General features: G+C 36.0%; 1 protein-coding gene across 2 annotated transcripts in view; it reads left to right on the forward strand.

Moving 5' to 3' along the window:
- INPP4B (inositol polyphosphate-4-phosphatase, type II, 105kDa) overlaps positions 1–26,074 on the forward strand; it is a 501,991-nt gene that overhangs the window by 369,017 nt on the left and 106,900 nt on the right. For both annotated transcript variants that reach the window (XM_011970320.1, XM_011970321.1), the window contains 2 exons: positions 748–951; positions 15,012–15,168. In XM_011970320.1, the coding sequence (XP_011825710.1) occupies positions 748–951; positions 15,012–15,168 (361 nt within the window). The remainder of the gene's footprint in view (positions 1–747; positions 952–15,011; positions 15,169–26,074) is intronic.

Genomic DNA, 26,074 nt, shown 5'->3' on the forward strand with positions numbered 1-26,074 from the left:
AAAGTACAGCTGTAAAGTTCTTTATTGTTGGGAAGCCTTCATTGCTATAGTACTTACTAGGTATTTGCCACCAGCTTGTAAAATCTACAAGCCAAGTTTCACAGTAACCTCATTAACATTAAGCATTACTGAAACAATTTAGTGGAAGAGAGCATTTAGGAGGTGATAATAAGGAATACAGGCCCGATGTTTTCATGAAGAAGTCTACCTATGCCATTTCTACTATTGTTGAGATCTTTTTATGATACTAAAAAATAATCTCCTCCTTTAAGGATGTATGTCTTTCTTTAGTCTTTAACTGTTTAAAATATATTAGACTGATGCAAAAGTAATTGCGGTTTTAATAAGATATACATAGCCTGATTACATTTTCTTTTCAGGAGTGTTTGGAATGACTTGAAAGCTGCCGCAGGTAGATGTTGTTCAAATGATTATCCCCAGTGAAATTCATCTCCAAAGACAGGATTTGTGAAACTGAAAGGGAGAAGGTTGAGGAGACAGATGGTGTTTATAGTACATTTAAAACCTCAGCATTAACTTTAAAACAGGAGGACTTAAGGCCTTGGCAGCATCCCAAAACCAAACTATTTTCCATTGATTGGTATGAATCATTTTCTCTCTTTGGTGTCTGTACTTTTTCCACCATACACACCACTTAAGTGCCAACAAATCTGCAATTGACCTTTTCACAGCTCTATGCTGAGATGCCTACCAAGGTGTTTCTAATCCTTGTCAATTTCTTTCCAGACAGAGCTTTTTGTACATGCCTTCAAGGATCAACTTGTCAGGAGTGCCCTTTTAGCACTCTACACTGCAAGGCCAGGCGGCGTTCTTAAGAAACCACCATCTCCTAAGAGCAGCACAGAGGAGAGCAGTCCCCAAGAGCAACCCCCACTGATGAGACGGCAGGACTCCATACCACATCATTCAGACTACGATGAGGAAGAGTGGGTAAGTCTCTTGTATATCACGTGCCTCTCAATGTTTAGCAATGAGAAATAAGGTAGGAATGATCAGATAACTTTGCTTTTCATTTTAAAAAATGGAAAAAAGTTATAACACAGATTGTGGATAAATAGGTCACATTTTTCCTTAGGGGCAATATTTTTTGGAAGTTGAAATCCTGATAAAATATGTTTGCTAGCCAATGAATTATATGTATAAGTGAGAATCTGTCATCAAAGATGCCACAGTTACAAGACTCTATGTTTCCTTATTTATTGCCAAGCTATATAAAACATGAAAGTTATTTTTTAGAAAAAGATTAACAAATCCTCCATGTTACTACTACTTGGATGCAACAAGTATTTTCATTGTTGCAATCCAGTGTTTTGGTTCTGGAAGTACTGTTTTAAAGTATTCACATTTAAATGACTGTAGACATAGATATTTCGCAAATTTCTCTCGCTCAAGATTCTATAATGTAAGATGCTGCTCTAGGTGCTCTAAAATTTACAGAAGAATGGCCCCATAAAAGGATATGAAAAAATAACTAGGAAAGATGAATAAACAAAGGAAATAAATATGGTGAGAGAGATTCTAGTTGGGCCGAATACGACGGGAGAAACGTGAAGGTTCACCGTGGCAGAGGAATAGGGTATTATTACTGAATCGATACATATAAATTATTCAAGAATTCTCCAAAGTATATGCATATTACACACACACACATACACACACACACACACAAAGGGAAATCTATTACCGTATCATATGTTTAACAAAAAAATAGTGTATTAGCTGTATTAGATGTTAAGTTTTTAGTTAACAATTACTTATTGCCACCCTAGACTTTAAGAATATTTGGGGAGTAAATTACTTAAAAGGCACAGGCCTCTCAAAAAAAAAATGTTATCTGAAGGGCTGTGAGGTGATGCCTGCTTTTTCTTTTGGTAAAATTTCTATCACAAAAAGGACAGAGCTGGACTCCAAGAGGTAAATGCTGAGTAAGTGTTTGTCGTTGGTGATTAAAATTGTGTTTCTCCCAATGAAGCGTTTTCAAAGAGCAAATATTTCTTTCTCCCTTTTACCTTCACCTTCTTCAATTTTTTTTTCACAGTTCCAAGTGTACACACTTCTTAACCTCTCCGAAGTTCAATTTTCTCAACCGTAAAATGAAAATAACAGCACATGTTCTGTTAGCTCTTAGAGTGGTCATGAAATCAATGATTTACCCATGTTATGATGCTCCATTTCCTGGAAAGGCCAAGGCAAATGTATTATATTACTTTAGTATTATTGTTGTATGTTTCTTAAGTAATATAAAGTATATAATCTTGTTATGAAGATTAATACTATCCCTTGAGATAAGTGGGGGAATTAGATATGTCGTAAATATGGACTGTGAATTTTGAAGAGTTCAAGTGTATACAGAAAGGAAGATATATTTTAATAAACATCCAGTATTAACCTTTTGACAAATAATTGCCATTTTATATTAAATCAAGTGAGAATTTTGGAATTTTTCCCCCTCATTTTAACTCACTATGCTTTACAAACCCTCCTCCTCACCTTGACCCCCTCCTCCTGTTGAAAATAGTCCCTCTCCTTCCTTCCTTGTTTCCTTTTCTTTAGATAATTTTTGAAACCTTTTATTTAGTAAGTATTTCAAGTAGGAAGGCAAGTAATGTTAGATCCTTACTTCTTGCAGCTCAGAGCCTAGTGATAGATAAAAATATGTTAACAAATAGTTACAACATTTTGCAACAAAGCTTAGAAAGAGACTTGATAGAAGACAGTTTCTGCTAATATGACTTCAACTCAAAATTTTAAGTCCAGAACTGTCTTATGATGGGCAAAGAAGGAAGAAAGTGGGGACTGTATCATTAGTTGAGAAGGTTTACAGAGAACTAATCCCTCCAGTGTTACTGAGTACCTGTTCTGCCTTATTCACTGTGCCACATGCTGGGGACACAGGTGAACAACCTGGGCCCTCAGTTACTCCACAGCCTATTCAGTGCTGTAGAAAGACAAATTGCAATCGCAGTGCAGCCTTAGAGATGTACATGGGATACAGCAAGAATGTGGTAGCCATAGTGGTGTTTCCAGAAGTAACTCTGGAGATTTAAATCTGAGTATAAGTTAACCATTCAAGAAAGAGGAAGGGGTGGTCTTTTAGATGGGACATAATAGCTGACCTACAGAGAGAGGTAGTTAGTGTGTGTGTTCGTGCCTGTGTTATTATTAGTTATTTACATGTTTTGTTTTAAAGTGAGTAAAATTTGAGCATGTTATATTCCAAAGGCTATGTGAGAGGCACAGAGGTGATAACTGATGGAGCAAGGTCCTTACAAGAGAAGGAAGAAAGTCAATGGTAGGGCCCAGGTGGAAGAACAGGCCCTTCTCCTGAGACTGCAGGGAGGATGTGAAGATGTGAGGGTTGGTGGGGCTGGTTGGCTGCTTTTGTCAGTAAAGTAGAATCCTGTACTAAGAGAAAAAGATGGGGAGGACTGGAGGAAGTGAGTGGTGAAGGTTTCAAATAGGCACCGAAGAAATGAGTACTTGAGCTTATGAGTAACGTGAAAAATTTGAGGCTTTGTGATGGGCCAGCCAAGGCTGGAGTACCAGCTGGCATGGTTGTTTGTTTAGCGTTCATTGTTCTTTTGGGAATATTTTGCTCATCTTCACACCAGGAAAAACGTCTTCCTGATTCTTTTCCCCAGTTGATGAAGGGGTGACATCTCAGTTTCTCTTGCTGTCCTTCAAAAGGCAAAAGGAGTCGGGTAATAATGAAGGGTTGCATTACTCTCTGCGTCTCCTTTCCTGTCATTTCTAAGCCTCCTTCAGAACTCGTCGTTTCTGGAAAGCATATAAAAGCTTTGCCTAAATTTACCATAATTACAAGAAGAATCTTTCCCACTCAGAAAAGTTACTTCTAATTCTCTCCTTCTATTATAATTTTACTCTCTTTGCAAACAATAACCGAGTTTGATTGGTGTATAACATTTTCATCGATTTTCCTTAGCATCCACTTTCTACTGAAAACATTCCTTCATCAAGGGATAAAAATCCCTTATAAAAAGATAGAAACAATATTTCACCAGAGTCATAACCATTTAACATTATTCTCAAAGCTTTATCTAACTTTGATAAATTGAGCAAAACTAAAGAAAATGTAGCTAATTGAAAATGCCTTTAGAGACTGTGGCATTAAATGAATTAGAAACATAACTTTGTGTACTCCCTTTTTAATTAGTTGTTAGAAAAGTTTCAGTGCTGATTACAAGTCTAGTCAACGCTGGAAGTAATTCAGTATTTTAAATTAATTTAATTGGGTTTCTGTGATATTATGTGAAGATACTCCCTGATCACTTAAATTGGCTTACGTTTGCAAATAAGGTTACAGTAACTCCATTAAGCATTTTTTGTTTGTTTTACTTAATTTCTGATAGTGACTATAATAATTACCCAACTTGGACAATTGTATTTAGCTTCTTATAATAAGTATTTGACAAGCAAACAAATGTTATTAGATTATTCTTAAATCCTACCCGGTTGATGCAGGTAAGAACCATTCTTTTGAAGTCAAAAAAGAGAATCCTGTCCACTCTGAATCACTATGAGGCTGTCCTTTCTCTTTTCAACTTGTTTTGTTGACAAAATTGATGGCATATGAATCTGGGTAATAATTATATAGTAAATATGGTAAAGATTGAAACTAAAATGAATGTTTACAAAAAAGTCCATTATTTGCTGAATTTTACTTATTAAATAAAGGAATGCTTCAAGGGTTTATTTTCCTGAAAAGTTAGTAAACAATTAAACCCCAAAGGAATATTTGGTTTTGTCTAACAATCTGTGCCAAGGAATAGACTAACATAGCATTCTCTTTTAGCCAGTTAAGATGACATATTACTTTTCTTTCTCTACATCTCTGCAACAGATGCTTCCAGCAGCTGGGATTCCAAGATTAGTTTGTCCAAAATATGAAAGCATGTCATTTAACCAAACTATTAAGTTGACCTAGTTTTTGTGGTTTCTAATAATTCTGAAATTCTGTGGAACACTGTGATTTAATTTCAAAGTTACTATAGGTTAAGGGCTAAATCTGCCTACTTCTATTCAAATCAATTGTTTAAAAAGAAACTTCTGATCCTTTGTATTCTGATCTATTCTAGCAAAGTGAAAAACAATTCTTAGTATTTAGACGTATACAAAGTCCATTTTTAATTGAATACATTTCTATATCAAGTGGCATTTCAGCATCCAAATTATCCAATTAATTCCTTTCATGTTACAAATATAAACCAAATTTAAAATTTTAGTCTTCATTCTTAAGCTAGGCAAACATTTACTATTTCTTATTATGTTAAATGTGTTTATGTTACATAAACACAATGGATGATCCATCCATATTAATTTTTCAATAATTTTATAGACTTTAGAAACAATAACACAAATTTGTAGTAATATTTATGTAAAACATCCTATTAATAAACTCGATAGATAACCTAAAAATTTATGGCCATTCTGTAACTCAATACTACCAAAGATTGTGTTTGGGAATATGATTTATATGAACCATCTTCTGATATATTCCTTACAAATTTTATACAGTTCATTTTGTACTATACTATTCTCTAATGATGCCTACAGCAAATGTGAATGCTTAACCCATTTATTCCTGAGGTTGCAATTTTTAAATTTCTGCATGAGTGAAAAATCAGATCTTGGCGATGACCTTGAGCAGTAGGATATAAATAACTCAGCATGCTTAGCATTCCAATAATGGAACACTAGGCATAAGAGCATCAAGCTTGACAGGAGTATTGAAGAGCTATTTATACTGCCATAATTGGTAGCAGTGAGCATAGACAGTTGCAAGCATTGTTAATTGTTGAGGACAAAGCATATTTAGCCAGGTATCTCCAGAGGAAATCTATAGTGATCTATATTCTCAACTTCTCTTGTCCAACTACTCTGTCCATCTTAGAAAACTACCTCTACAGAAAAATATTGAGAACATGCATAATGCAGAGGTACCTGTGAAAATTAACATTCAAAAGATTTTGTTCAGTTATCTAATTGGCTACATGTGATTTAAAACCATTGTCCTGGTCTTAATAAGGAGATAAATCATTCTCATTCTTCAGAAGTAACAATTTTTTATAGACTACTTGATATTAATCTATGATTAAACTTTTTCAAAGCAACACCTTATAACTTGGTAACCTAAATGAGTATTATCTCTACTAAAATGTAGCCATTTACTTCCAAATTTTGTAAGTGATAGATGCATATATATGTGTGTATATATATTAGTATATATGTATATATATCCAACTTCAAATCATTTTGTATAATGAAGCATTATTCTTATATTACATGAACACATAGCCTAGTGAACACTGATTATAATCAGTTGTTTATATGTCTGTTTTCTCCATGTGTTCATGAACTTTATAAGCTCTAATAGGAAAAAAACAATGTCTCATTCACTGTTGCATTTACACAGTTAGTGAAGCGTGTGAACACAAAAGGTACTCAATACACATTTATAGAATAAATTAATGTCTTTGAAATTTGTCGGCAGATGGTTATTTTTATTTGTCTTCTTTTTTGAAACAGAATATTTCAACTTAATATAATTCTGCCCTATGTCCAGTAGCTTTTCTCCCACTATAATTCATGAGTCCTTTTGAGGATTTTGTTTCTCCCCTCCAGTGAAGAGTACCCAGTTATGTCCTTCTCTTCTTAGTTCTTATTTCCCAGTGTCTTAATTAGCTCTAAGATGACTATTCTAGCCATCTGCAAAATATCCCCCTCTCCCTAGTGCATATTTCCTAGTGTCTTAATCAACTCTGTAGTGACTATTTAAGTCATCTTCAAAATATCTTCAAATATAGAAAGTGGTAAAATTCAAGATAGACACAGAAAATCAGAGATGACCAAAGCTACGGTCATGACTAATGAAGGACTTCAGAAGCCTCCAGAAACCAGTGGTGGCAACTTTATTTAATTATTCATGTGCAGATTACAAAGGTTCTAGTTACACAGAAATAATTTCTTCAGATGTTTCCCAGCAAATATAAATTGAAAGCAATTATTTGCCCCTTGTCTCAGCTTTTTATTTTTTTTATCCCTAAGTCACACATAATAGGGTTGTATGGTTTTGTTAATCTTAAAAGGAGGAGGGAACACTCAAAGCATTCACTGTCACCATCAGAAAGGGCAGTCAAAGGCAGGGAGAATGGGGCCAGTTGTTCCCTATATGGCAACTGAATGTATTCTATCCTCTGTTTTCTTGATGGATGGGAAACATTCCTGAACTTCTCCAGTCTATATCACCCCAGAGAAATGTGCTTTGAATACTTATCCAATATGAAGGTCCACAAAAGGTGATTAAGCAAAGTTCATGACTATCCATTAAAATGCACAAATGTTCTATTAAAGAAAAGAAACCCCTGATGAGATCTTTATGTGCATGCATATTCATGAAATCCTGCCAATTTCTAGATTTTCCCACATGCAGTTAATATTTTCACCTTCAGTCCCCTCTTTTATAACACCTAACATATCCTATACATCCTAGCTCAATGTCTTTTTCAGAGTTAATGTAGGAATAAGTGAATGGGTAGACTTGCTGAATCAGCAGCTCGTCCTCCAATTCAAACCTGTATTTTAATAGATAGTCTATTTCTATTAATATAATGAAATAATGTAATGATTATGTAAAATAATGTAATGATTTTCCTGCAGTTCTGTATTGGATACCATCATCTCCCTTGGATATTTTCTAGACATTTATAATGCCTGGTTCAATATCAGGTATTTTGATGTGGCTGTGTATAATGAATGTGCAAACCTGCATACATACACTTTAGAAATGTATTATTACATTCAAATCAAGTGCCCTCAAAGTTTAATATATTTTATTTTGAATAATGAGTTATTGTTTCCCAAACAGAAAATTTTTAACTCCAAAATTTAGTGAATAAGTAAAGGAAACACTATGGTGTATATAGGCAGACTGTTGGCTTGATTTATTAAGGTACATACAATTAAAAAGAATTAGTGTTTGAAAATGGTTGTGCACAGCACACTAACTGATAATGTCATACAGTTCAACCAGTTGTGCAAGTATCTAATGGTGTGCAGATAGCATCCAGTTACCAATTTAAAGTGAAAAGCTTTAGTCAATCGGTGGAATTTTTTCACTTATTATTAAACAAATGTGTTGTTTAATATTTGCACTGAATTGAAAGCTTTAGCGTGATGTGGCATTTATTAGGTTGAATGTAGCCATTCAGAGTAAGAACTTGGTTCTAAATTCAGTTTGAAGATGCATGTAATGAGAACTTCTCATAGTATCATTTCTTTTTACTACCAAATAACAGATTAGTAAGTCAGTCAATAGATATTCAATAAGTATAAACAGTGTGCAGCAGTGGTATAGGCACTTATATGAAACCGGACCTTAACAGTCATATCGTCTCATTTAAGTAAGATGGCTAGCACTCATAAAATGAACAGAGGTATTGAAAGATATTCCAAGGATGCAAGTGGTTGTGTGATACACATTAAAAATGCCAATCCAAGTGTGGTGGCAGACACCTGTCGTCCCAGTTACTTGGGAGACTGACGCAGGAAGATTGCTTAAGCCTAGGTGTTCGAGGTTGCAGTGAGCTATGATCGCCCCACTGCATTCTGGTCTGGGCAACAGAGGGAGATCTTATCTCTAAAAATAAAGGAAGAAGAAGAAATTATGAAATTTAAAATTCCAAAAATATTCAGAGAGTGGTTATGTGACAGTCAGAAAAGATGGAGGAATCACCCCCTTTTTCTTTATTTTATTACTGTATCTATTCTTCTTTTATTCATCCATTTCCTCTCTAGGACCAAGACATGAGAATAAAATGATTAAAAAATAATAGTCATTTCATTTATAGAGCACACAGTTTATTAAAAAAAAAAAACATGTTAGGCAAAGAGAAAGGAGAGAAGCATGAAACATTCTTGGAGATGGTGAGATTTGAAAGGGGAAGAATTTAAATTGATGGAAGATAATGGAGAAAGTATACTAGGTATAAAAGCCAACATGTTTCAAGATGTTAGAAATATTAGATCTTCCAAAGTTTCCTTCAAATCTTTGATGTTTAGCACTGAACTGGTGCATAGCAGATGTCTAGTAAATATATGTTGATTTAATGTAACAGCATGTTTCTAAGACCACAAGAAGACATCTGGATGAAAGTTTCATTTTGAAGACTAATGAGAAATAAGGATTATCTAGGTCTACCCAACTATAGATGTACAGGCTGAGAGAAGAATGTAATATTGGCTATAGTACTAAGCCTGCTTTTGATTAGAAATAATCAGATGAGGAGGATGATCAGTGAAGATTGATGTGGCACTTATAGATAGACCTGATTTTGTGATAGCCAATAATATAGGCATGGGAAAAATCCAAGCCAGGGGAATATGGAGAGGTCAAAATTGGAGAAACAATGGCTAATTGAGTCCATTTCTGTTACAGGGGATTCGTTTTCAAGATGAGGCCAGGAGTGAATTTTAAACTGAGTGTAGTTACTGGGAGATGAAGGTCAGGTATTTTTACATGAGGAAATAGGTGAAGTTAAAGCAGGAGGACCAATAGGAAGCAAAGATCGGGGAATCCCATCTGGTGGATGTTTACATGTCTGGCTATTTTTAGTGAATGTGTGTGTGTGTGTTGATGTGTGTATGTTGATATGTGGTGTGTGTGTGGGTGTGGGTGTGGGTGTGTGTGAAAGAGACAGATACCATGGGCTATACACTTGCCAATTTGAAACACAGAATATTTTAAGTGCAACTCAATTTACCTGACAGTCTGGATAAAGGGTTCAGGGAGAAAAGCTATCCAGCTCTTGAAAGAACAAAGGTTTTCAGTATTACAGACCTTGGCCAGTATAGAGCATATTTCTCTCTATCAAAATCAAGGATAAATGGAAGCTTCTTTTTAAAGATGGGATTGGCCTTGTTAATTCACTGACTGTTTCTAATCGAAGTCCTCAGAAATTGATACTGACAAGTGAGAAATTATTCCGGAAATATAGATACATCAGGGCTATTTTGTACATCTATATCAGCTCTGCCTTAGTGTTCACATTCTTTCTGATCAAAAATTGGCCTTAGAAAAAGTTGTTCAGCTAAGCATTATGGAATGTATTTTTTACCTTAAAATATATACTGCTCCAAAGCAGTCAGGATTTCTCTTGATGCTACTAAACTCATAATTGTGTGACATGCTGAGCCACTATCATGCTGCCTGCCTTCATGGCTCACTCTGCCAGGTGTAATGTCCCCGTGGCTACATCTGTCAACATTTCTGCATCTACTGCCAGTGGGTTTGACCTGCATGTTAGCTTAGGTTGTAACCCAGAAATAAAAGAGCACCTGACTCAGAGTGAAATAAATATTGCTGCTGGTTCCCCACTGACTCTATGCCCTCATTGACCAGGAAAAGTTTATAGCCAGTTCACCTCCAAGGAGTAGAGTTGTTGTGAAGGCTCCATGGAGGTTAAATATACCAATTAGGCTCCACTGAATAAAGATTAGACTTTAACCTACCGATTCCCCATTACTTCTTTCATACAGTAGGGGACCTAGCAAGATAATGGCTGCTATTTCTGGGGAAAAGGCCCAGCAATCCATTTCTCTGATAGGTGGTAGTAGTTTTTAATCCTCTCATGTGGCGGGGAGCTAAGCAGGATCTGGAGGGGCTGGAAGCACCACGTACTGCAGCCACATTCTTATGCTACTATTGTCTTCCCTCTAATCAGCCTTTCTTCATCATGGGAGCAATCTGAAACTAATTGTGTGATTTTAGTAGAGAAGAAAGAAGAGTAGGCCCTAGCCCCATACCAGCAATCTAGGCACAAGGCATTTCCCCTGTGGACTGGCACAGTGAGTAAAAATCATCAGAATGAGAATGTATTTGTGCTGGTAACTTTCCTCTGTGTATGTTTTCACAGAGATATAATGGAAAGGGGCTTGTTTAAGAAAAAACTCAGATATCCAAGGCTTCCCTTTAAAAACCTTTCTTACCCTTCTCTAGCATCCTAGTTTCAAAACAATTGACTACCGTGTACTCCAGTCTCCTAGTAATTGAATAATCACCTTTCCTCCTTGTTATCTGTACCCTGCTCTATATCCTGGTCACATGAATGGATCTGGGGCCTTGATCCTGATACTCCTTTATTAATGCAGGTCACTTATGTCCTTTGTGCCAAACTGAATGACCCTTTAACCAAATGATAGAGCACTATCCCTGCTTGTAAGACACCTTTGATCTCAGACTTGAGGGTACATGGGATGGGACCAACCAGTTCATTTTGTAGACTTATCTCTTCTCACATTTAAGTCTCAGATAACTAAAACCTAGTCTTGCTCCTGTAAGGTGGCACACACCTCTACCTCACCCTTCCTGGGCTCCTTTATTCTGTTTTTTTTTTTTTTTTTCCTGCATAGTTTGTTCTACTGTGTACCCCATTTCTGTGGAAAATCATAGTGGAAGAATCAAATCTTTGGAACCAAACCGAATGGAAGTTCTAGTCCATTTATACCATTTTAATGTTGAATGTTATTAAACATCTCTTACAAGAAGTCCTTTATCTCTAAAAACTGAGTCAATAACAGTAACCTTATTTGGTGGCTTTTGAACATTAAATTAGCTAATGTGCATATACAAAATGAATATAAATATAGCCTTTCATCTGTCTTTGGAGTCACCTCCTTCTCTTCCCTCTCTTACTTTCTCCCTCTTTCTCCACCTGCCTTCTTTCCTTTCCTCCAACAAAAATTACTGAGAGCCAGGCCCTGTGCCACAAACCAAGAACACAATTCTCAAATAACTCAGTCTAATATTAGAGACAGAAACACACATCAATAACTTTATTAACTGCTACTAAGTAGTAATAACGACTTAGTAAAGGCCATAAAAGAGAAGGAGGCCATGACCAGCAAGGCTGAATTCTCTCACCACCAGATAGGCAGCATTTCCTCTCCAACAGACAAGGAATAGAAGGAGTCTGCTTAGGGTCTGCTGTTGAGTGTCCCCTCAAGCAAATATTTGATTATGCATTAATTGTGTATTAGTATCACAGAAGAGACTGCTCAACTTCCCACCCCCAACAAATATTTGTCTCATCTTCTGTGTCCTCTAAACATTAATGACTAAATTTTTTTTATTCTGCCTACCGTATATAGCCCTTTATGACATGCTGATTGGTTTTAGCCAATGAACATGCTTCATTTCGCTCCTCAGACCAACAAAGATCTCTTTACAGGCTACAAAGGTGACTTTTCTACCAGCGAAATCTTATAACCTGAGCTGTTTGGAAAGGAAGAACAATATATACGTGTGAATGTCAAATTATCTTTTAAATACTTTTATTTTCAGGCTCTTCAGAGATGTGATTAAGAGAAGTTGATCTATCTCTTACATTCCTCTATGTAAGAAAAGCAACATGCAATGAGACTTGATCTTTGATCAAAATATAAAGTTCCCTGAGGTGCAGTGGCTCCCACTTGTAATCCCAACACTTTGGGAGGCTGAGGTGGGTGGATCACTTGAGCCCAGGAGTTCAAGATCAGTCTGGGCAACATAGTAAAACCTCATCTCTGCAAAAATTGCAAAAATTACTTCGGCTTGGTGGCGCACTTGTGGTCCCAGCTACTTGGGAGACTGAGGTGGGAGGATCATTTGATCATTTGATCATTTGATCGGGAGATCAAGGCTGCAGTGAGCCAACTGTGTCACATACGCGCGCACACACACATAAACACACACACAAGTTGCTTTCAACATGGACAATAGGAAGAGAGTTGACAACTTATGTACAAAGCTAATCTGAAAAATTGAGAGGAATCTGCTCCCCTCCTTTTTTTTCTTCAGTAGCAGAGTTGATTTCCAGTTTTAGCTGGACAGTTGTTTCATTTTTCAATTTGATCACCTTAAAGATGCAGTTGGTGGTAATGATTAAGACATATTCAAAAGAGAGGCCATGAGTTTGTTATTGTGTTCCAGAATGGAAGCTCCTCACCAAATCCCAATCCAACTCATGTCAAGACCATCTGGTTACTTACCTTTCCCCAGTATTTCCTCCTGGAATAAATGAGCTTCCTTAGCTTTCCTGGTTTATGGCTCAGAAGTTCCTTTACATCATTTTCTCAGACAACAGGCAGATGATGATGTAATCTATGGATGTGGTTGGTGTTTAAATTTTTCTTAGAGGTAAAGTGCTTTCAATTCTTTGTGGAAAGATCTGACTTTAGGGGAAAGATTAATAGTGGTTAATAGAATACTTCCCACTCAGCGTTACAGGGTGAGGGGAAAGCTTGATTCACTTAGGAAAGCCAGGAAGTTTTGGATGTGATTTTGCCAAATGGTAATAATTTTAACAAGTGCCGTCATAGAAAACACAACATTTGGCTCCCACTATAGTTTGGTGAAGTAGTTAGAGCAAGAATTATCATTCCAACTGAGACGACTGGGCTTCCCCAGGGACAAAATACTTTTCTCAATGTCTCCTAGGTAGCATGTCACATAAGGATCCAAAATTACCTGTGCTAACTTTGAATGTTCTGCTTTTCTTTAAATCCCTATTACTTCCTCAGCTAAAGTAGGCATGTCTGTGCACTCCGTCTTTACAAGATAGCCATCACATAATCTCAATTCAATTTTAGTTTCTATTCCTTGATGTATCCTTTCCAAAATTAATTTGTATGTTTATGAAGTAGCAAAATTAGCTTAGGCAAAAAAAAAAGTACATTTGAGAAAAAATATACAAACCACTAAGGAAATACTATAATTTAGTACTATCTTTACATTAAGTGGTACTCCATGTTCCTGAGATACCTCTTTTATAGAGAAAGCACCCACTGAAAGGTTGTTCTGTGGTATGATGCAGGGAAAACACCATAAATCTGTCTGGATATTATGCCTGGAGAGAGAAATTAGGAGTCAGAGCTAGATGATATAGGAAGAGAAGCATGAAGGAAGTGACGAATGGCAGTCTTCTATCGTGATATATATATATTAAAAATAGTATTTAAACAATTAATAATAGAAATTTTGTGAATCAAACAATTCAGTTGCATGCATTGCCTTAAGCAAAAATTGCTACTAATGAGAACTGGGAAGATTAGTGGCAAAGAGGCCCGTTAGTGTTACAGGTTGCTTCCTGGGAAATAAATCACTCAAAATGACTTATTATGTAGCTCTAGTGTATAATATTAAGTAGAAGTTATAAGACAGTATGGTCAGAAGTATCTGAGGAATTTGTCAAAATTTCAATTTATTGTGCTTTCCTCCCAGGGTTTCTGATTCAATTGGTGGGACCAGGGATCTGCGTACTAATTATCCAGGCTATTCTGTTAGAAGTGGTCTAAAGACTATACTTCCAGAATTTCTAGTACCTAGAATAGTCACATTCACAGGGACAGAAAGCAGAATGAGGGTTGCCAAGGGCTGGAAGAGGAAGGTATTTGAAATTCATGTGTAAGGGGTATAGAGTTTCAGTTTAGGAAGATGAAAAAGTTCTGGAAGTGGATGCTAGTAATGGGTGCATGACAATGTGTATATACTTAATGCTACTGTGAATATACTTATATATATATATATAACCAAAAATACTCCAAGAATTTCTAACACAAGAGGAGGCCATTCTTTAAAAATATTGGTGTGTCTTTGCTTTCGTAATAAGTGTTGATAAAGAGAATAGATATCTTCCATTTAAAATATCATAATTTGTGCTCTATTATGGATTAATATTGTATGATGGTCATTTCTTTATGACAGAGTGAAAATAATGTACTAAATAAAAAGATTCATAATACTTCATTTTTGCTTTATTAAGAAAACATATATTTATTATATATCCATAGTCTGACCAAGTTAATGGGAATTTAGAGCTACTCCATCTGCATCTAATGACTACCCTTCCAAATGCTTCTCTAAAATAGATTTATCTGACTTTACCTTATCTTGTTTTTGTGATAAAAATATGTAGTGATACTCTTGCTTTTTTCAGGACAGGGTGTGGGCCAACGTAGGGAAGAGCCTGAACTGCATTATTGCTATGGTGGATAAACTGATTGAAAGAGATGGCGGCAGTGAAGGCAGTGGCAGCAACAATGATGGAGAAAAGGAACCTTCGTTAGCAGACTCCATCCCCTCTCACCCAAGAGGTAAGAAATCTTAATTCCCCAATCATTTACTGAGTAAACAAAGTGAGAAAGTCATGATAAAATGAGATAGAAAAAGAGGAGTCAATAGTGTCTTTGATGAAAGTGCTGATAGCATGCTTTTCCACAGCTCTGGCTTGGATGATGGAAGGCTATTTATCAAATTGCATCTCAGTTGTGTTTTCGGAACTGCTAGCAATGTTCTTTTTTTTATTCTCTTACCACATAAAAAACCTTGAAAAAAGCAAAGTGTTTTAAGGATCTGACATAGTTTAACCTACCTTTACACATTCCTCCAAAATTTTTTTGAAGGATAAATAAGCATCTGCACTTAACTCTTAGAAACTTAGAGGCGTATCAGACACAGTATCTCACAGTGGTTTCTTAACAGAGTGTAATCAGATAGGATGACTTTTGCATTATTCTGAGAAATATTTGTGTAAATTATCTCCAAAACATATAGAAAGATTTGATTGTAAGGAACATGTCAGCATATTGCTCTAAAAAATATATGATAAATCTAGATTTTCGTGAAACCATGCACACACATATACATGCATATACATATGAGTGCATGTGTTTTTCTGTGGAGAGATAGGTGAGTAGGTAGGTAGATAGGTAGGCAGATACTTTCAAATGTATACCTTATTACAAAGTTGGCTAGAAAATACAAACAAAATTTTAACTACAGGTGTGTCCCTATAAATGGTTTTGAAGTTTTCTTTTTGTTGATTTGATTAATGTTTGATTAATGTTTACATCTCTTTATGGCAGTAGGAACTGCTATTAGGGTTGAGTCAGACTTTTTTGCTGGGTACCTTAAGTGTTTGTGGAGAATAAGCAATATTATCCTACTCTCTTCTTCTGAAATCTGTTACTTCTTTTACTTTAAAAAGAAAAGAGTCATAAGAAAATAGAAACATTTATAAAATTAGATTTATGTTTCCTCAATTTGTTTTCCTGATTTTTCATTACTCACATTTTTGTCAGGAGTTTAATTATCTCAAACATCAATCTTTCATCACTTGATTAACAGTAGAACCATTTCTAAATTATATTGTAAGCTATGGATTCCTAAAGTATTCTTATTGTAGATGGTCCCTCTTCCTCTGTCATACATTCATATAGGCAAAACATTTATGCTAATGTTCTTTATGTTCACACCTACTTGATCTAACTGTATGTAGGGATTTTCTGTTGTTAATAATACCAGTTTTTATTAGTTAATGAATCTTGTCTAGTTTCATAACTTTACATGAATCAAAATGAAAGCTTGTCATAGCTATGTCATAAGGAAATAGCATACTTCAATTTTCTTTAATTGAACATATATTGATTATCAAGTATGGGCCAAACACTGCTGTCCTCTAGAAAATGAGGTAAGAAGAATTCATTTTAGTGACTATGTCCATTGATAGATTTTTTTCAAGACATATTATTTTTTAGCAGAAATAAGATAAGGGACACTGGATTTTGTTACATTTTTTTGTTCAATGTTGCCAAAACTTCTCACTGAAGACAATAAAATTCCAAAATATTTGAAATTATAGAGTATATGTGTGTGTGTGTGTGTGTGTTTGTGTGTGTGTGTGTTTATCTTATATTTCACCAGAAGACTGCATCTGGGCAATCAAAATGCATTTTAAAAGGTAAAATATTTGGTAGATAAATCATTTGTAAGATAAGATGAGTCATTTTTATTTGAATATGAGACATTGTGTAGATATAGTCTAAAACCAAGTAGAAGTTGCTGCAAAAGTAGAATTCACAACTAGATCAATGTTGTGGATGGTTAGAGTCAAACTACAACATATTACCCACTAATTTATTTTCTTATTATCTATGTTTATTTCAGTCATCATCAATTCTTTCTTGTGTTAGAATTTTTTTTAGGAGAAGTCACTATTTAAATGTGTGAAATATGTTACTTTCGTCTGAATATTTCCTCATAACCATTCTCCAGAACGAATATTATAATGACTGTAAATGAATTCATCAAAATAGAAGCCATTATTTTAGATTTTTAAGTACTATCATAGTGCTATAATTAACATATAAGCACCTTTGATTCTCTAAGTCTTTAACTAAATTTCAGATATTTTCTCATAAATTAGATTGTGAGAACTGGAATTATTTTGTAAGGAAGAGTCGCCCACTCTCTCCTATGTATTTATTTATCCATTTTTTAATATCAATGTGGACTCATGAATACTTATTTTTAACTTAAATTTTAATTATATTTGACACATAATAATTGTACATTTTTATGGGGTTCACTGTGTTGTCTCAATGTATGTGTATGTGTGGGTGAATGAAAAGCTTCTCCTTTTGCCCTCTGAAAAGTTATTGAAAAATTAACTCATAGAAAGGCAGATTTGTAAGAGAAAAGGAATATAAATTTATTGCTATCATGTGTAAGGGGAGAATCACACAGTGATTGCCTAGTATCTTAATGGGGTACAGATGCTTATATACCCAACATGTAAAGGGAAAGGGAGAGGAGAGGTAGTATGGATGATTTTAGGAAGAAAGCAAATAATTTTTAGGATAATTTAATGGGCTTGAAGAACATACAGTGGTCTGTTGGGCCTGTTGGTTTGTGACAAAAATATGTCCAGGTTTGTTGACGACTTTAGTCTTCCTCCTGGGATATGGGTTCAGTTAATAGAAACTCAAGGAATGGATCACAAGAAATTGTTTTTTGGTTTTTTGTTTGTTTGTTTTTGAAGATCTGGGCTTTAAGCAGTTAAGGCAACTTCAGCCTGTGCTTTTGAAGAGGTAGAAGATTAAGAGACATGGAGCCAAGGCAGAGGAGAAACAACTCTTCCACTTCGTCGGTGTGCCCGGTCTTTATGTAGATAGGAAAAGTCTGTTCTAGCATCTGTTGATCTCCAAGGGCCTGTAATTCAAAATATTCATTATATCAGGGAGCCATATTTTGGGATAAAACCCCATGTGCTCCTTTATTACCATATTCATCAGAGTAATTACTGTATTCATCACTTTAAACGTTTATCATTCCTTGTGGTGACAACATTCAAAATCTTTTCTTCTTGTTTGGATACTTACTTTATTTGGTTAAGAATCCAATACTAATATTATTTATTTTGGACTCAAGTTGTTCTCTCTTATTCAGACTGATTTCTGTGTCCTTCTGACAACATCCTACCATATGTTGTTTACTCCCTTACCTTCTTATTTCGCTTACTGATTTTCTTACTTTTTTTACTCACTGCATTCCTCTTTGGCACCATAAGAAGCTCTAGGCTCAGCTTATATTTTCCCTACCCCAGCTTCAGGTTCAGCCAATTTCTAAAAAACCCTGGTTTCATTTTATTGGAGAACAGCATTTAGAAATCAACATCTGGATGGATAGAAAAATTTTGACGGTTCTCTATAACAAAAGGCACTCTGTAACTAACAGGATCTAAAAGCACCCTCCTAATTACAATCCTCTCAGCCTTAAATATTTTCACTTATTTCATGCCACTGTGGGTGAAAATGTCATATTGTAATTTCTTGTTTCTGTGAAGTTTGATATTATATAACATATTACTACATTCCAAAATATTATTTTTGATAATAAAATGTATTTCTTCAATAGTCCCAAATTTATTCCAGCCCATAGTTGGGGTACAGAAGCCATTTTGCTCCTTTCTTTTTTACAATTAATTAGTGAATTGATTAGGTGAGCAATTTGAGACATATAGTATTTATTACAATGTATGATATGATAAAGACTGATAAGCATTTGTTGCAGCATCGTTTGTTAGTGATGTTATTCTTCATGTTGTATTCTGTTTTTTTGTTTATTAGATTCTGTATCTATTTTAAATCAAATTCTGGAATTTTGTTTTATTTCGTAGGGTTTTGATTATTGTGATTTATGTTGGGATACATTTTTAAGTATGGAGTAAATCAGTTCTATGACAGTTTTTCTTTTTTCATCACACTCCTTTATTTTTACATTGTAGCTATAATTTGTGTTTGTTTTGCTGCTGTGTACTTAACATGGGTAAACAGATGGTCATCTGAGTTGTGCTACTTTTATCCACCTTCTTACACTGTTCTATAACGTACAGCTATTTCGCTTTTCAAGTTGCAAATTTTCCTTTTCATAGTATATTAATTTAGTAATATTTTAAATCTGTAGTTTTGAAGGTTTTCTGTTTGTTTGAGAACCAAGGTTTTACCGTATATCTTTGGCTTGCTTTATAAATTTCTTTTCAGAGTAAATGCAGATAGTGCTGAGAGATGTAAAACTTTTTGTGCTATTCTGAACAGAAATAATAGAATAACTATTCCAAAGTTCTACAGCTTATGTATATTTATGTGGTTTCCTAATGAACAAAGATTGTCCCTTTATTTGTACAAACACCTTTCTAATCATCTGTTGTCTGTGTAGCATTACATGCCTTCAGTTTCGTAAACTGCTGACTCAAAGGTAAAATCAGCAAAAATTAGAATCTTAGATTTTCATGTCATCTTAAAGATTATGTAATTAAACCTCCTAAAATATGTTAAGAAGTTTATCTACAATATATCTGCCAATTTTCAACTAGCCTTTGAGGCATATCTTTAGTTGTAGAAAACTCTTTTTATTTTCTAGAGCAGCATACTCCAGACCTTGATCCTAATATGTTTTCTTTCATTTTACCCACTGGCCCAGATATCCTTTGCAATAAAAAACAAATTTACTTTTCTTTCTTTACATTAAGCCTAAGGTGTATCTGAAAGCAACCCTCATGTCCCTTTTGAATTGTCACCTTTTCAGTCATTCTTCAAAGGAATAGCTTCAAGCATAACCAATAGTTTGCATTTCTCTGAACATCTTCTAGTTTGTCTCAGCAGTCCACAGAATTAGGCACAGTGATACAAATATGGTTTAATAGCTGCAGAGTAACCCAGGAGGACCACCTCCCTACTTTTGGGTACTATTCTAATATTAATGATATCTAAGCTGACATTCACTGTTTCGACACCCACATTTTACCACTAATTCTATTGATATCCATAAACGTTGCTAAATTTGACCTACCCTTCAGGCTTCTAAAGATTCAAGCAGCATTTAAGCAGCACTATATACTAGACATTATGAAATATTGGGGGCATGAGAAGATTAAAACAGTCTATCCCGATTCTACTGAAGAGATGGATGTCTAAACCCATAACTGACTAGTATAAAACGCCTTTGAGTACACTCTAATAAATACCTGTTTCTTTCATCCTTCATATCTACTGATCTACTCAGGATTATTTAATTCACATTTTATATGCATTTTCTGTCCATTCCTAGAAGTAACAGGTAAAAGTGATTAGAAAACAGATCTAAATAAAGATTCTTAAGGCACATCACTAAAAAGAACAGTATGCATTCAAATACGCTGGTTAATCACTACCCTTTGGGGATGTGTGTTCAACCAGCTCTCTATTCACCCATTCATATCATTGCATGGCCTATATTTCTCCATCTTTCACAAGTATATCATGAAATGCCCTATCAAAGGCCAAATATCCTATGCCATTGAATTATTTTTCCTAATCTATCCAGCTGTAAATCCTGTCAAAGATAAAGTTCCTCTGAAATAATTTTCCTTAATGAGCCCATATGGGCTTCATGTCATCGCTGTTTCTTTCAAAGGTGGTAAACATCCATGCAGATCATCGAATTAGTCCACGTATCATTGCTTAGAATTTGTTTCTAGTTTCGTGGTACTCATGTGCTTTTTGGCTTGAAAGTTTCTTTTTAACTTATAAGGCACATTCCACATTTCCTCCTGGGATCTGATAATGCACTATATTTACCTTATATTTTACATATCTCTGTCTGCCTTCAGTTAACACAATCATCTGGGCCAGTCGCTGTGACTCACACTTATAATCTAAGCACTTTGGAATTCCAGGTGGGTGGATCACTGGAAGCCAATAATTTGAGATCAACCTGGGTAGCATAGTGAGAGCCCATCTGTATATAAAAAGTAAACAAGCAAACAAACAGACAAATGCACAGCTGTCTGCTGGTAACTACTAGAGATTTGCCAGTGATTTGTCACCAGTTATCAATGTCTTGCTGGTGCCAAAGATTTTTCATCCTAAAAGTGCACCCCAACCTTCAAATAGGAACACGTATAAGGCTGTAGTGAACTGCTCCTCTTTCCCATCTTTTGTCTTTGGTTCCCTAGATTAGCTATCTATCTAATACACTTAAAATAATTAAAGACTGTGCCGGGCCCAGTGGCTCATGCCTGTAATACCAGCACTTTGAGAGGCCGAAGTGGGTGGATCTCTTAAGGTCAGGAGTTCAAGACCAGCCTGGCCAACATGGTGAAACCCCATCTCTACTAAAAATACAAAAATTAGCTGAACATGGTAGCATGCACCTGTAGTCCCAACTACTCGGGAGGCTGAGGCTGGAGAATCACTTAAACCCGGGAGGCGGAGGTTGCAGTGAGCTGAGATCGTGCCATTGCACTCCAGGCTAGGTGACAGAGAGACTCTGTCTCTAAAATAATAATAATAATTAAAGACTAGAACAACTCACTAATTAATGCAATTATATATAAAATAGTTCAGGCATTAAGCCTTATGCAAAGATACTAAATTTGTGTTGGTTGGAAAAGAAAGAGGAAAATTCTTTCATTCATTCCATATTTGTTGAGTACTTACCCCGTTCCAGTTACTGTATCCAGGAACATGTTCAGTCATGGCCCTGTCTTTACAGTCTAGTGCATGAGTAAGTTGTATTTGAAGGGATATACCTAGTGAGAGATCTTCCAAAGGCATCACTTATGAGATAAAAGACTTAGGAAAAGAAGTAAACATTTGGGAGGCATCAGCAGATAGATTAAACTGGATAAAATGTAAAGAGAAAGAAGAAGAAAAGATGAGCAAAATCTTTGTTAGCCTTGAGGCATGAGGATTACTCTCAGATGAGGTGTAAGAAACATCAAGGGATGAAAATCAAATGCAGTTTGGAGACCAAATGAAGTATCAAAGGAGGGGTAATAATCACATTAATAGCTGACACTTACTACACTCACCTTTATGTGACAAGTACTTTGATGAACTTTTACATTCTTTCCTCTCTTTCTTTTCACAACAAGCCTATAGGGGAGTTTCTGGTTCTATCCCTGTTTCATTGATGAAGAGGTTAAGTAATTTGTCTAAGATCACAGAGGTAATGGGTGTCCAAGCAAGGATTCAAATTCGACCAGAGTGATCTCTGTCTGAGATCCTCAGAATATCTGTTGGAAAAAGGAATGATTAAATTTTAAGAGCAGTTTTGTATATAGATTTACCTGCCTTTAGGTTTGCCCTTGATATCTTAATGAACTGTTTCTCAGATAGTCATATCTTATGCTTCACTAGTTTGCCAAGCTTTCTCCCTTTTTTACAAGGTGATAAATTCCCTTACCACCACCTGCCTCTTCTAGGCACTTTCTCCCTTTTTTATATGGCCCTACATTTCTTTATCCCCATCTGACCTGCCGCTTCAAGGCACTTTGACATCTCCTTCCACCTCACCCTGTCTCATCCTCCATGATCCAGTCATATTAAACTCTTCTGAGAACTCACCTGGTGCTTTTCACTCCTGAGCTTTCAAAGCTTTTCCCATTCCCAAACTTCACATTCTCCAGGGTGCCTTCCCTGGTCATCCAGGTTAGGGCTGTGGATGTGAGACCAATGTGGTCACACGTGGCCACTCACTCAGCAGAGCCCTGTGCTCTGAGATTAATGCTCTGAGTTGCCATTCTGAAATTCCAAATAATTTTATCTTTGCTTTTGTGTTTTATCAGTGAAGTCCAATAGGGCAATGAAGCCTGTGTGCAGGCCTTGGAGGCTTGCCTCGCTTGTAGTTCTGCAGGCTTCTCCAATGCCTGCCCAACCATCATCTTCACGCCAGCCCAATGATCACTTCCCACCCCCACCTATCAACATGCTTGGGTGCCAGTGCAGAAGAGCCAGGGTGAGGCTGGGTGTCTTTGAGGCTCTGTATTCACATAGCCCCACATCCAAAGGAGGATGGCACAAAAGAGTAAATAAAAAGCACCCTCCGGGTGTGGTGGCTCACGCCTGTAATCCCAGCACTTTGGGAGGCTGAGGTGGGTGGATCACGAGGTCAGGAGATCGAGACCATCCTGGCTAACACGGTGAAACCCAAAAATTAGCCAGACGTGGTGGTGGGTGCCTGTAGTCCCAGCTACTCAGGAGGCTGAGGCAGGAGAATCACGTGAACCCAGGAGGCAGAGATTGCAGTGAGCTGAGATTGCACCTGTGCACTCCAGCCTGGGTGACAGAGTAAGACTCTGTCTCAAACAAACAAACATTAAAACAAAATAAAACAAAACAAAACAAAAGATCCTGACAGGTCTGGAGCAACACCACTGAGGGAAAAAGGAAAAAATCTCATTTACTGCTTTTTGAATAGGTCCTCCTGTTTTTATTTTTTACTGGATTCTATCATTTATATTGTCACACTTTCTGTAGGGCTTGCAAGCACAAAGGCCCGTAGGCATCATGTGAAGTAATATGAACGAATCAAGTGAAGTGGATAGAAGCCAGAGCAAAGTAGAGAGTGTATGTTCCTCCAAAAGGAGGTCACTGCTCCAGCCCCAGCCAGTCATTTCCATGGAGAACATAGATCTAAAGTTTTCATCCCTTCTGATTTTTCAAATAAATCTGAATGTTTATGTGAAATACCTCACTTGTTGTAAAGGTTAAAAATTGCTAAAACATGATAAATTCCAAATAAAATTTGCAGGTCATATAAGACTGGTCTATAGGCTGCTATTTGAAACCTTTGAATCGCTGATTTATTGTACATGCCATCTTAAATGTCATTTCCCCATTAGACTTGGCTCTATAAGAAAGTGTTTGTGATTTGTTCTTGAATCTCCAGAACCTGACATAATTCATAGCAAATAATAGAGGCCCAATATTGTGGAATGAAGGCCTAGTCATATGGATCTACCATTGCTGTTGACACTTTTGAGTGTTTCTTGATATTATTAAGTGAATATTCTTCAACATTTATACAAAGATACTAATATTCTCAGAATTTATACTCAACATTAGACAATTATTTCAGTGGTTTTATAGTTATAACAAGTCTTTTACTTTGTAAAATACAAACATACAAGTACCAACAATCTTTTTCACTAGAAGGCTTAAATAGTAATATTTTGAATTTCATAAATTTCTACATATGAATGTTGAGAATTTCATTGGAAAAAAATCAATGAATGAAGCTTTAAAAAATTAGTAGTTCTCCAGGTAAAACAATTGCTCTTTTCTGAGATAAAGTTTCGCTCTTGTTGCCCAGGCTGGGATGCAATGGTGCGATCTCGGCTCACTACAACCTCCATCCCCCAAGCTCAAGTGATTCTCCCACCTCAGTCTCCCTAGTAGCTGGGATTACAGGCATGTGCCACTACGTGCAGCTAAGTTTTTGCATTTTTAGTAGAGACAGGATTTCTCCATGTTGGTCAGACTGGTCTCGAACTCCTGACCTCAGGAGATCCACTCACTTTGGCCTCCCAACTAGAGTATACTAACAAATTTTTTAAAAACTTAAATAATCAAAATATGCCATATAAAGTACATTTTTATTGTAAGCCTAGAATTTCAATAACATTTTTACATTATGAATCGAGTTCAGGAGACATATTCAGGCTAAAGACATTAATTTGGAAATTGTTATTATATAGATGGCACTTAAAGACATGAGACTGAATAATAACAACAGGAATTGAGTATACACAGAAAGGGGAAATAACCTATAGATTATACTTGAGGACATTTCAGTGGTGATATGTCAAAAATAAGTGAAGGAACCAGCAACACAGTTGGTCAAGAGACGGCCAGTGAGGTAGGAGGAATACAAAAAGAATATGCTATCCTGAAAGCCGGGGTTAGAAAATAGGTCAAATAAAATGAGGACTGAGAGATGGCTTCGGATTTAGCAGGATGGATGTCTTTGATGACAAGAGTAGCCTTACGGGAGTGGGTAGGAATTAAGTAGAGTTGGTTAAAAGAAAGAGGAAGTAAAGAAAGTAGAGAGAACCTGTATAGACAACTCTTTTGAGAAGTTTCACTGTGAAAGGAAATGGAGAAATAAAGTGTAGGAGCTATAAAGGGAATTAGGGTCAAAACAGTGATATTTCTTTCAAGATGGGGAGATAATAGCATGTTTGTTTTCTGACAAGAATGATCCAGTATAAAAGGAAATATTGATAATGTGGGAGGAAGGGAGAGAATTGCTAGAGTGACACTCTTAAGTAGGTGAGAGGGGATGAAGTCTCTGGTGTACCAACAGAGGAGCTGGTCTGAGCTAGACAACAGTTCATCCTCAGAAATAGGACAGACGGAAGAGCATAAAGAATCCATGCTGGTAGGAGGGCAAGTGCAAAGTATCATGTAGAAATTACTTTGTTGATTTCAATTTTTTGAACATAGAAGCTCTTATTTATGGGTTACTTGGTATGTGGTAAAAAAATTAAATATTGACTGCATTAACTCATTTAATTCTTACAACACCATAGGAGTAATTCTACAAAATTAAAGGATGGAGGAGTAGAGAGTTGAAGTGACCTGTGCACAGCCTGGGTTCTAACCCTGGTGATCTGGCTCCAGAGCCTGCCCTCTTAGAGTCTACGATGCATTGCCTCTGTTCTCTCCAAGAAAAAAACACCTTCTCCAATCTTATTCTCTACAAACATATTTGCTAGGACCCTTTTAACAAAATGTTAAGTTGCTTCAGGCACAAATTTGTGGTGCTATATGATAACTTCAGGAAAATCAATCCCTTAGATATCTCTTTATTATTATTATTATTATTATACTTTAAGTTCTAGGGTACATGTGCATAACGTGCAGGTTTGTTACATATGTATACTTGTGCCATGTTGCT

The sequence above is a fragment of the Mandrillus leucophaeus genome, unplaced genomic scaffold, assembly GCF_000951045.1.
Source record: "Mandrillus leucophaeus isolate KB7577 unplaced genomic scaffold, Mleu.le_1.0 Scaffold943, whole genome shotgun sequence".
NCBI classification, from domain to species: Eukaryota; Metazoa; Chordata; class Mammalia; order Primates; family Cercopithecidae; genus Mandrillus; species Mandrillus leucophaeus.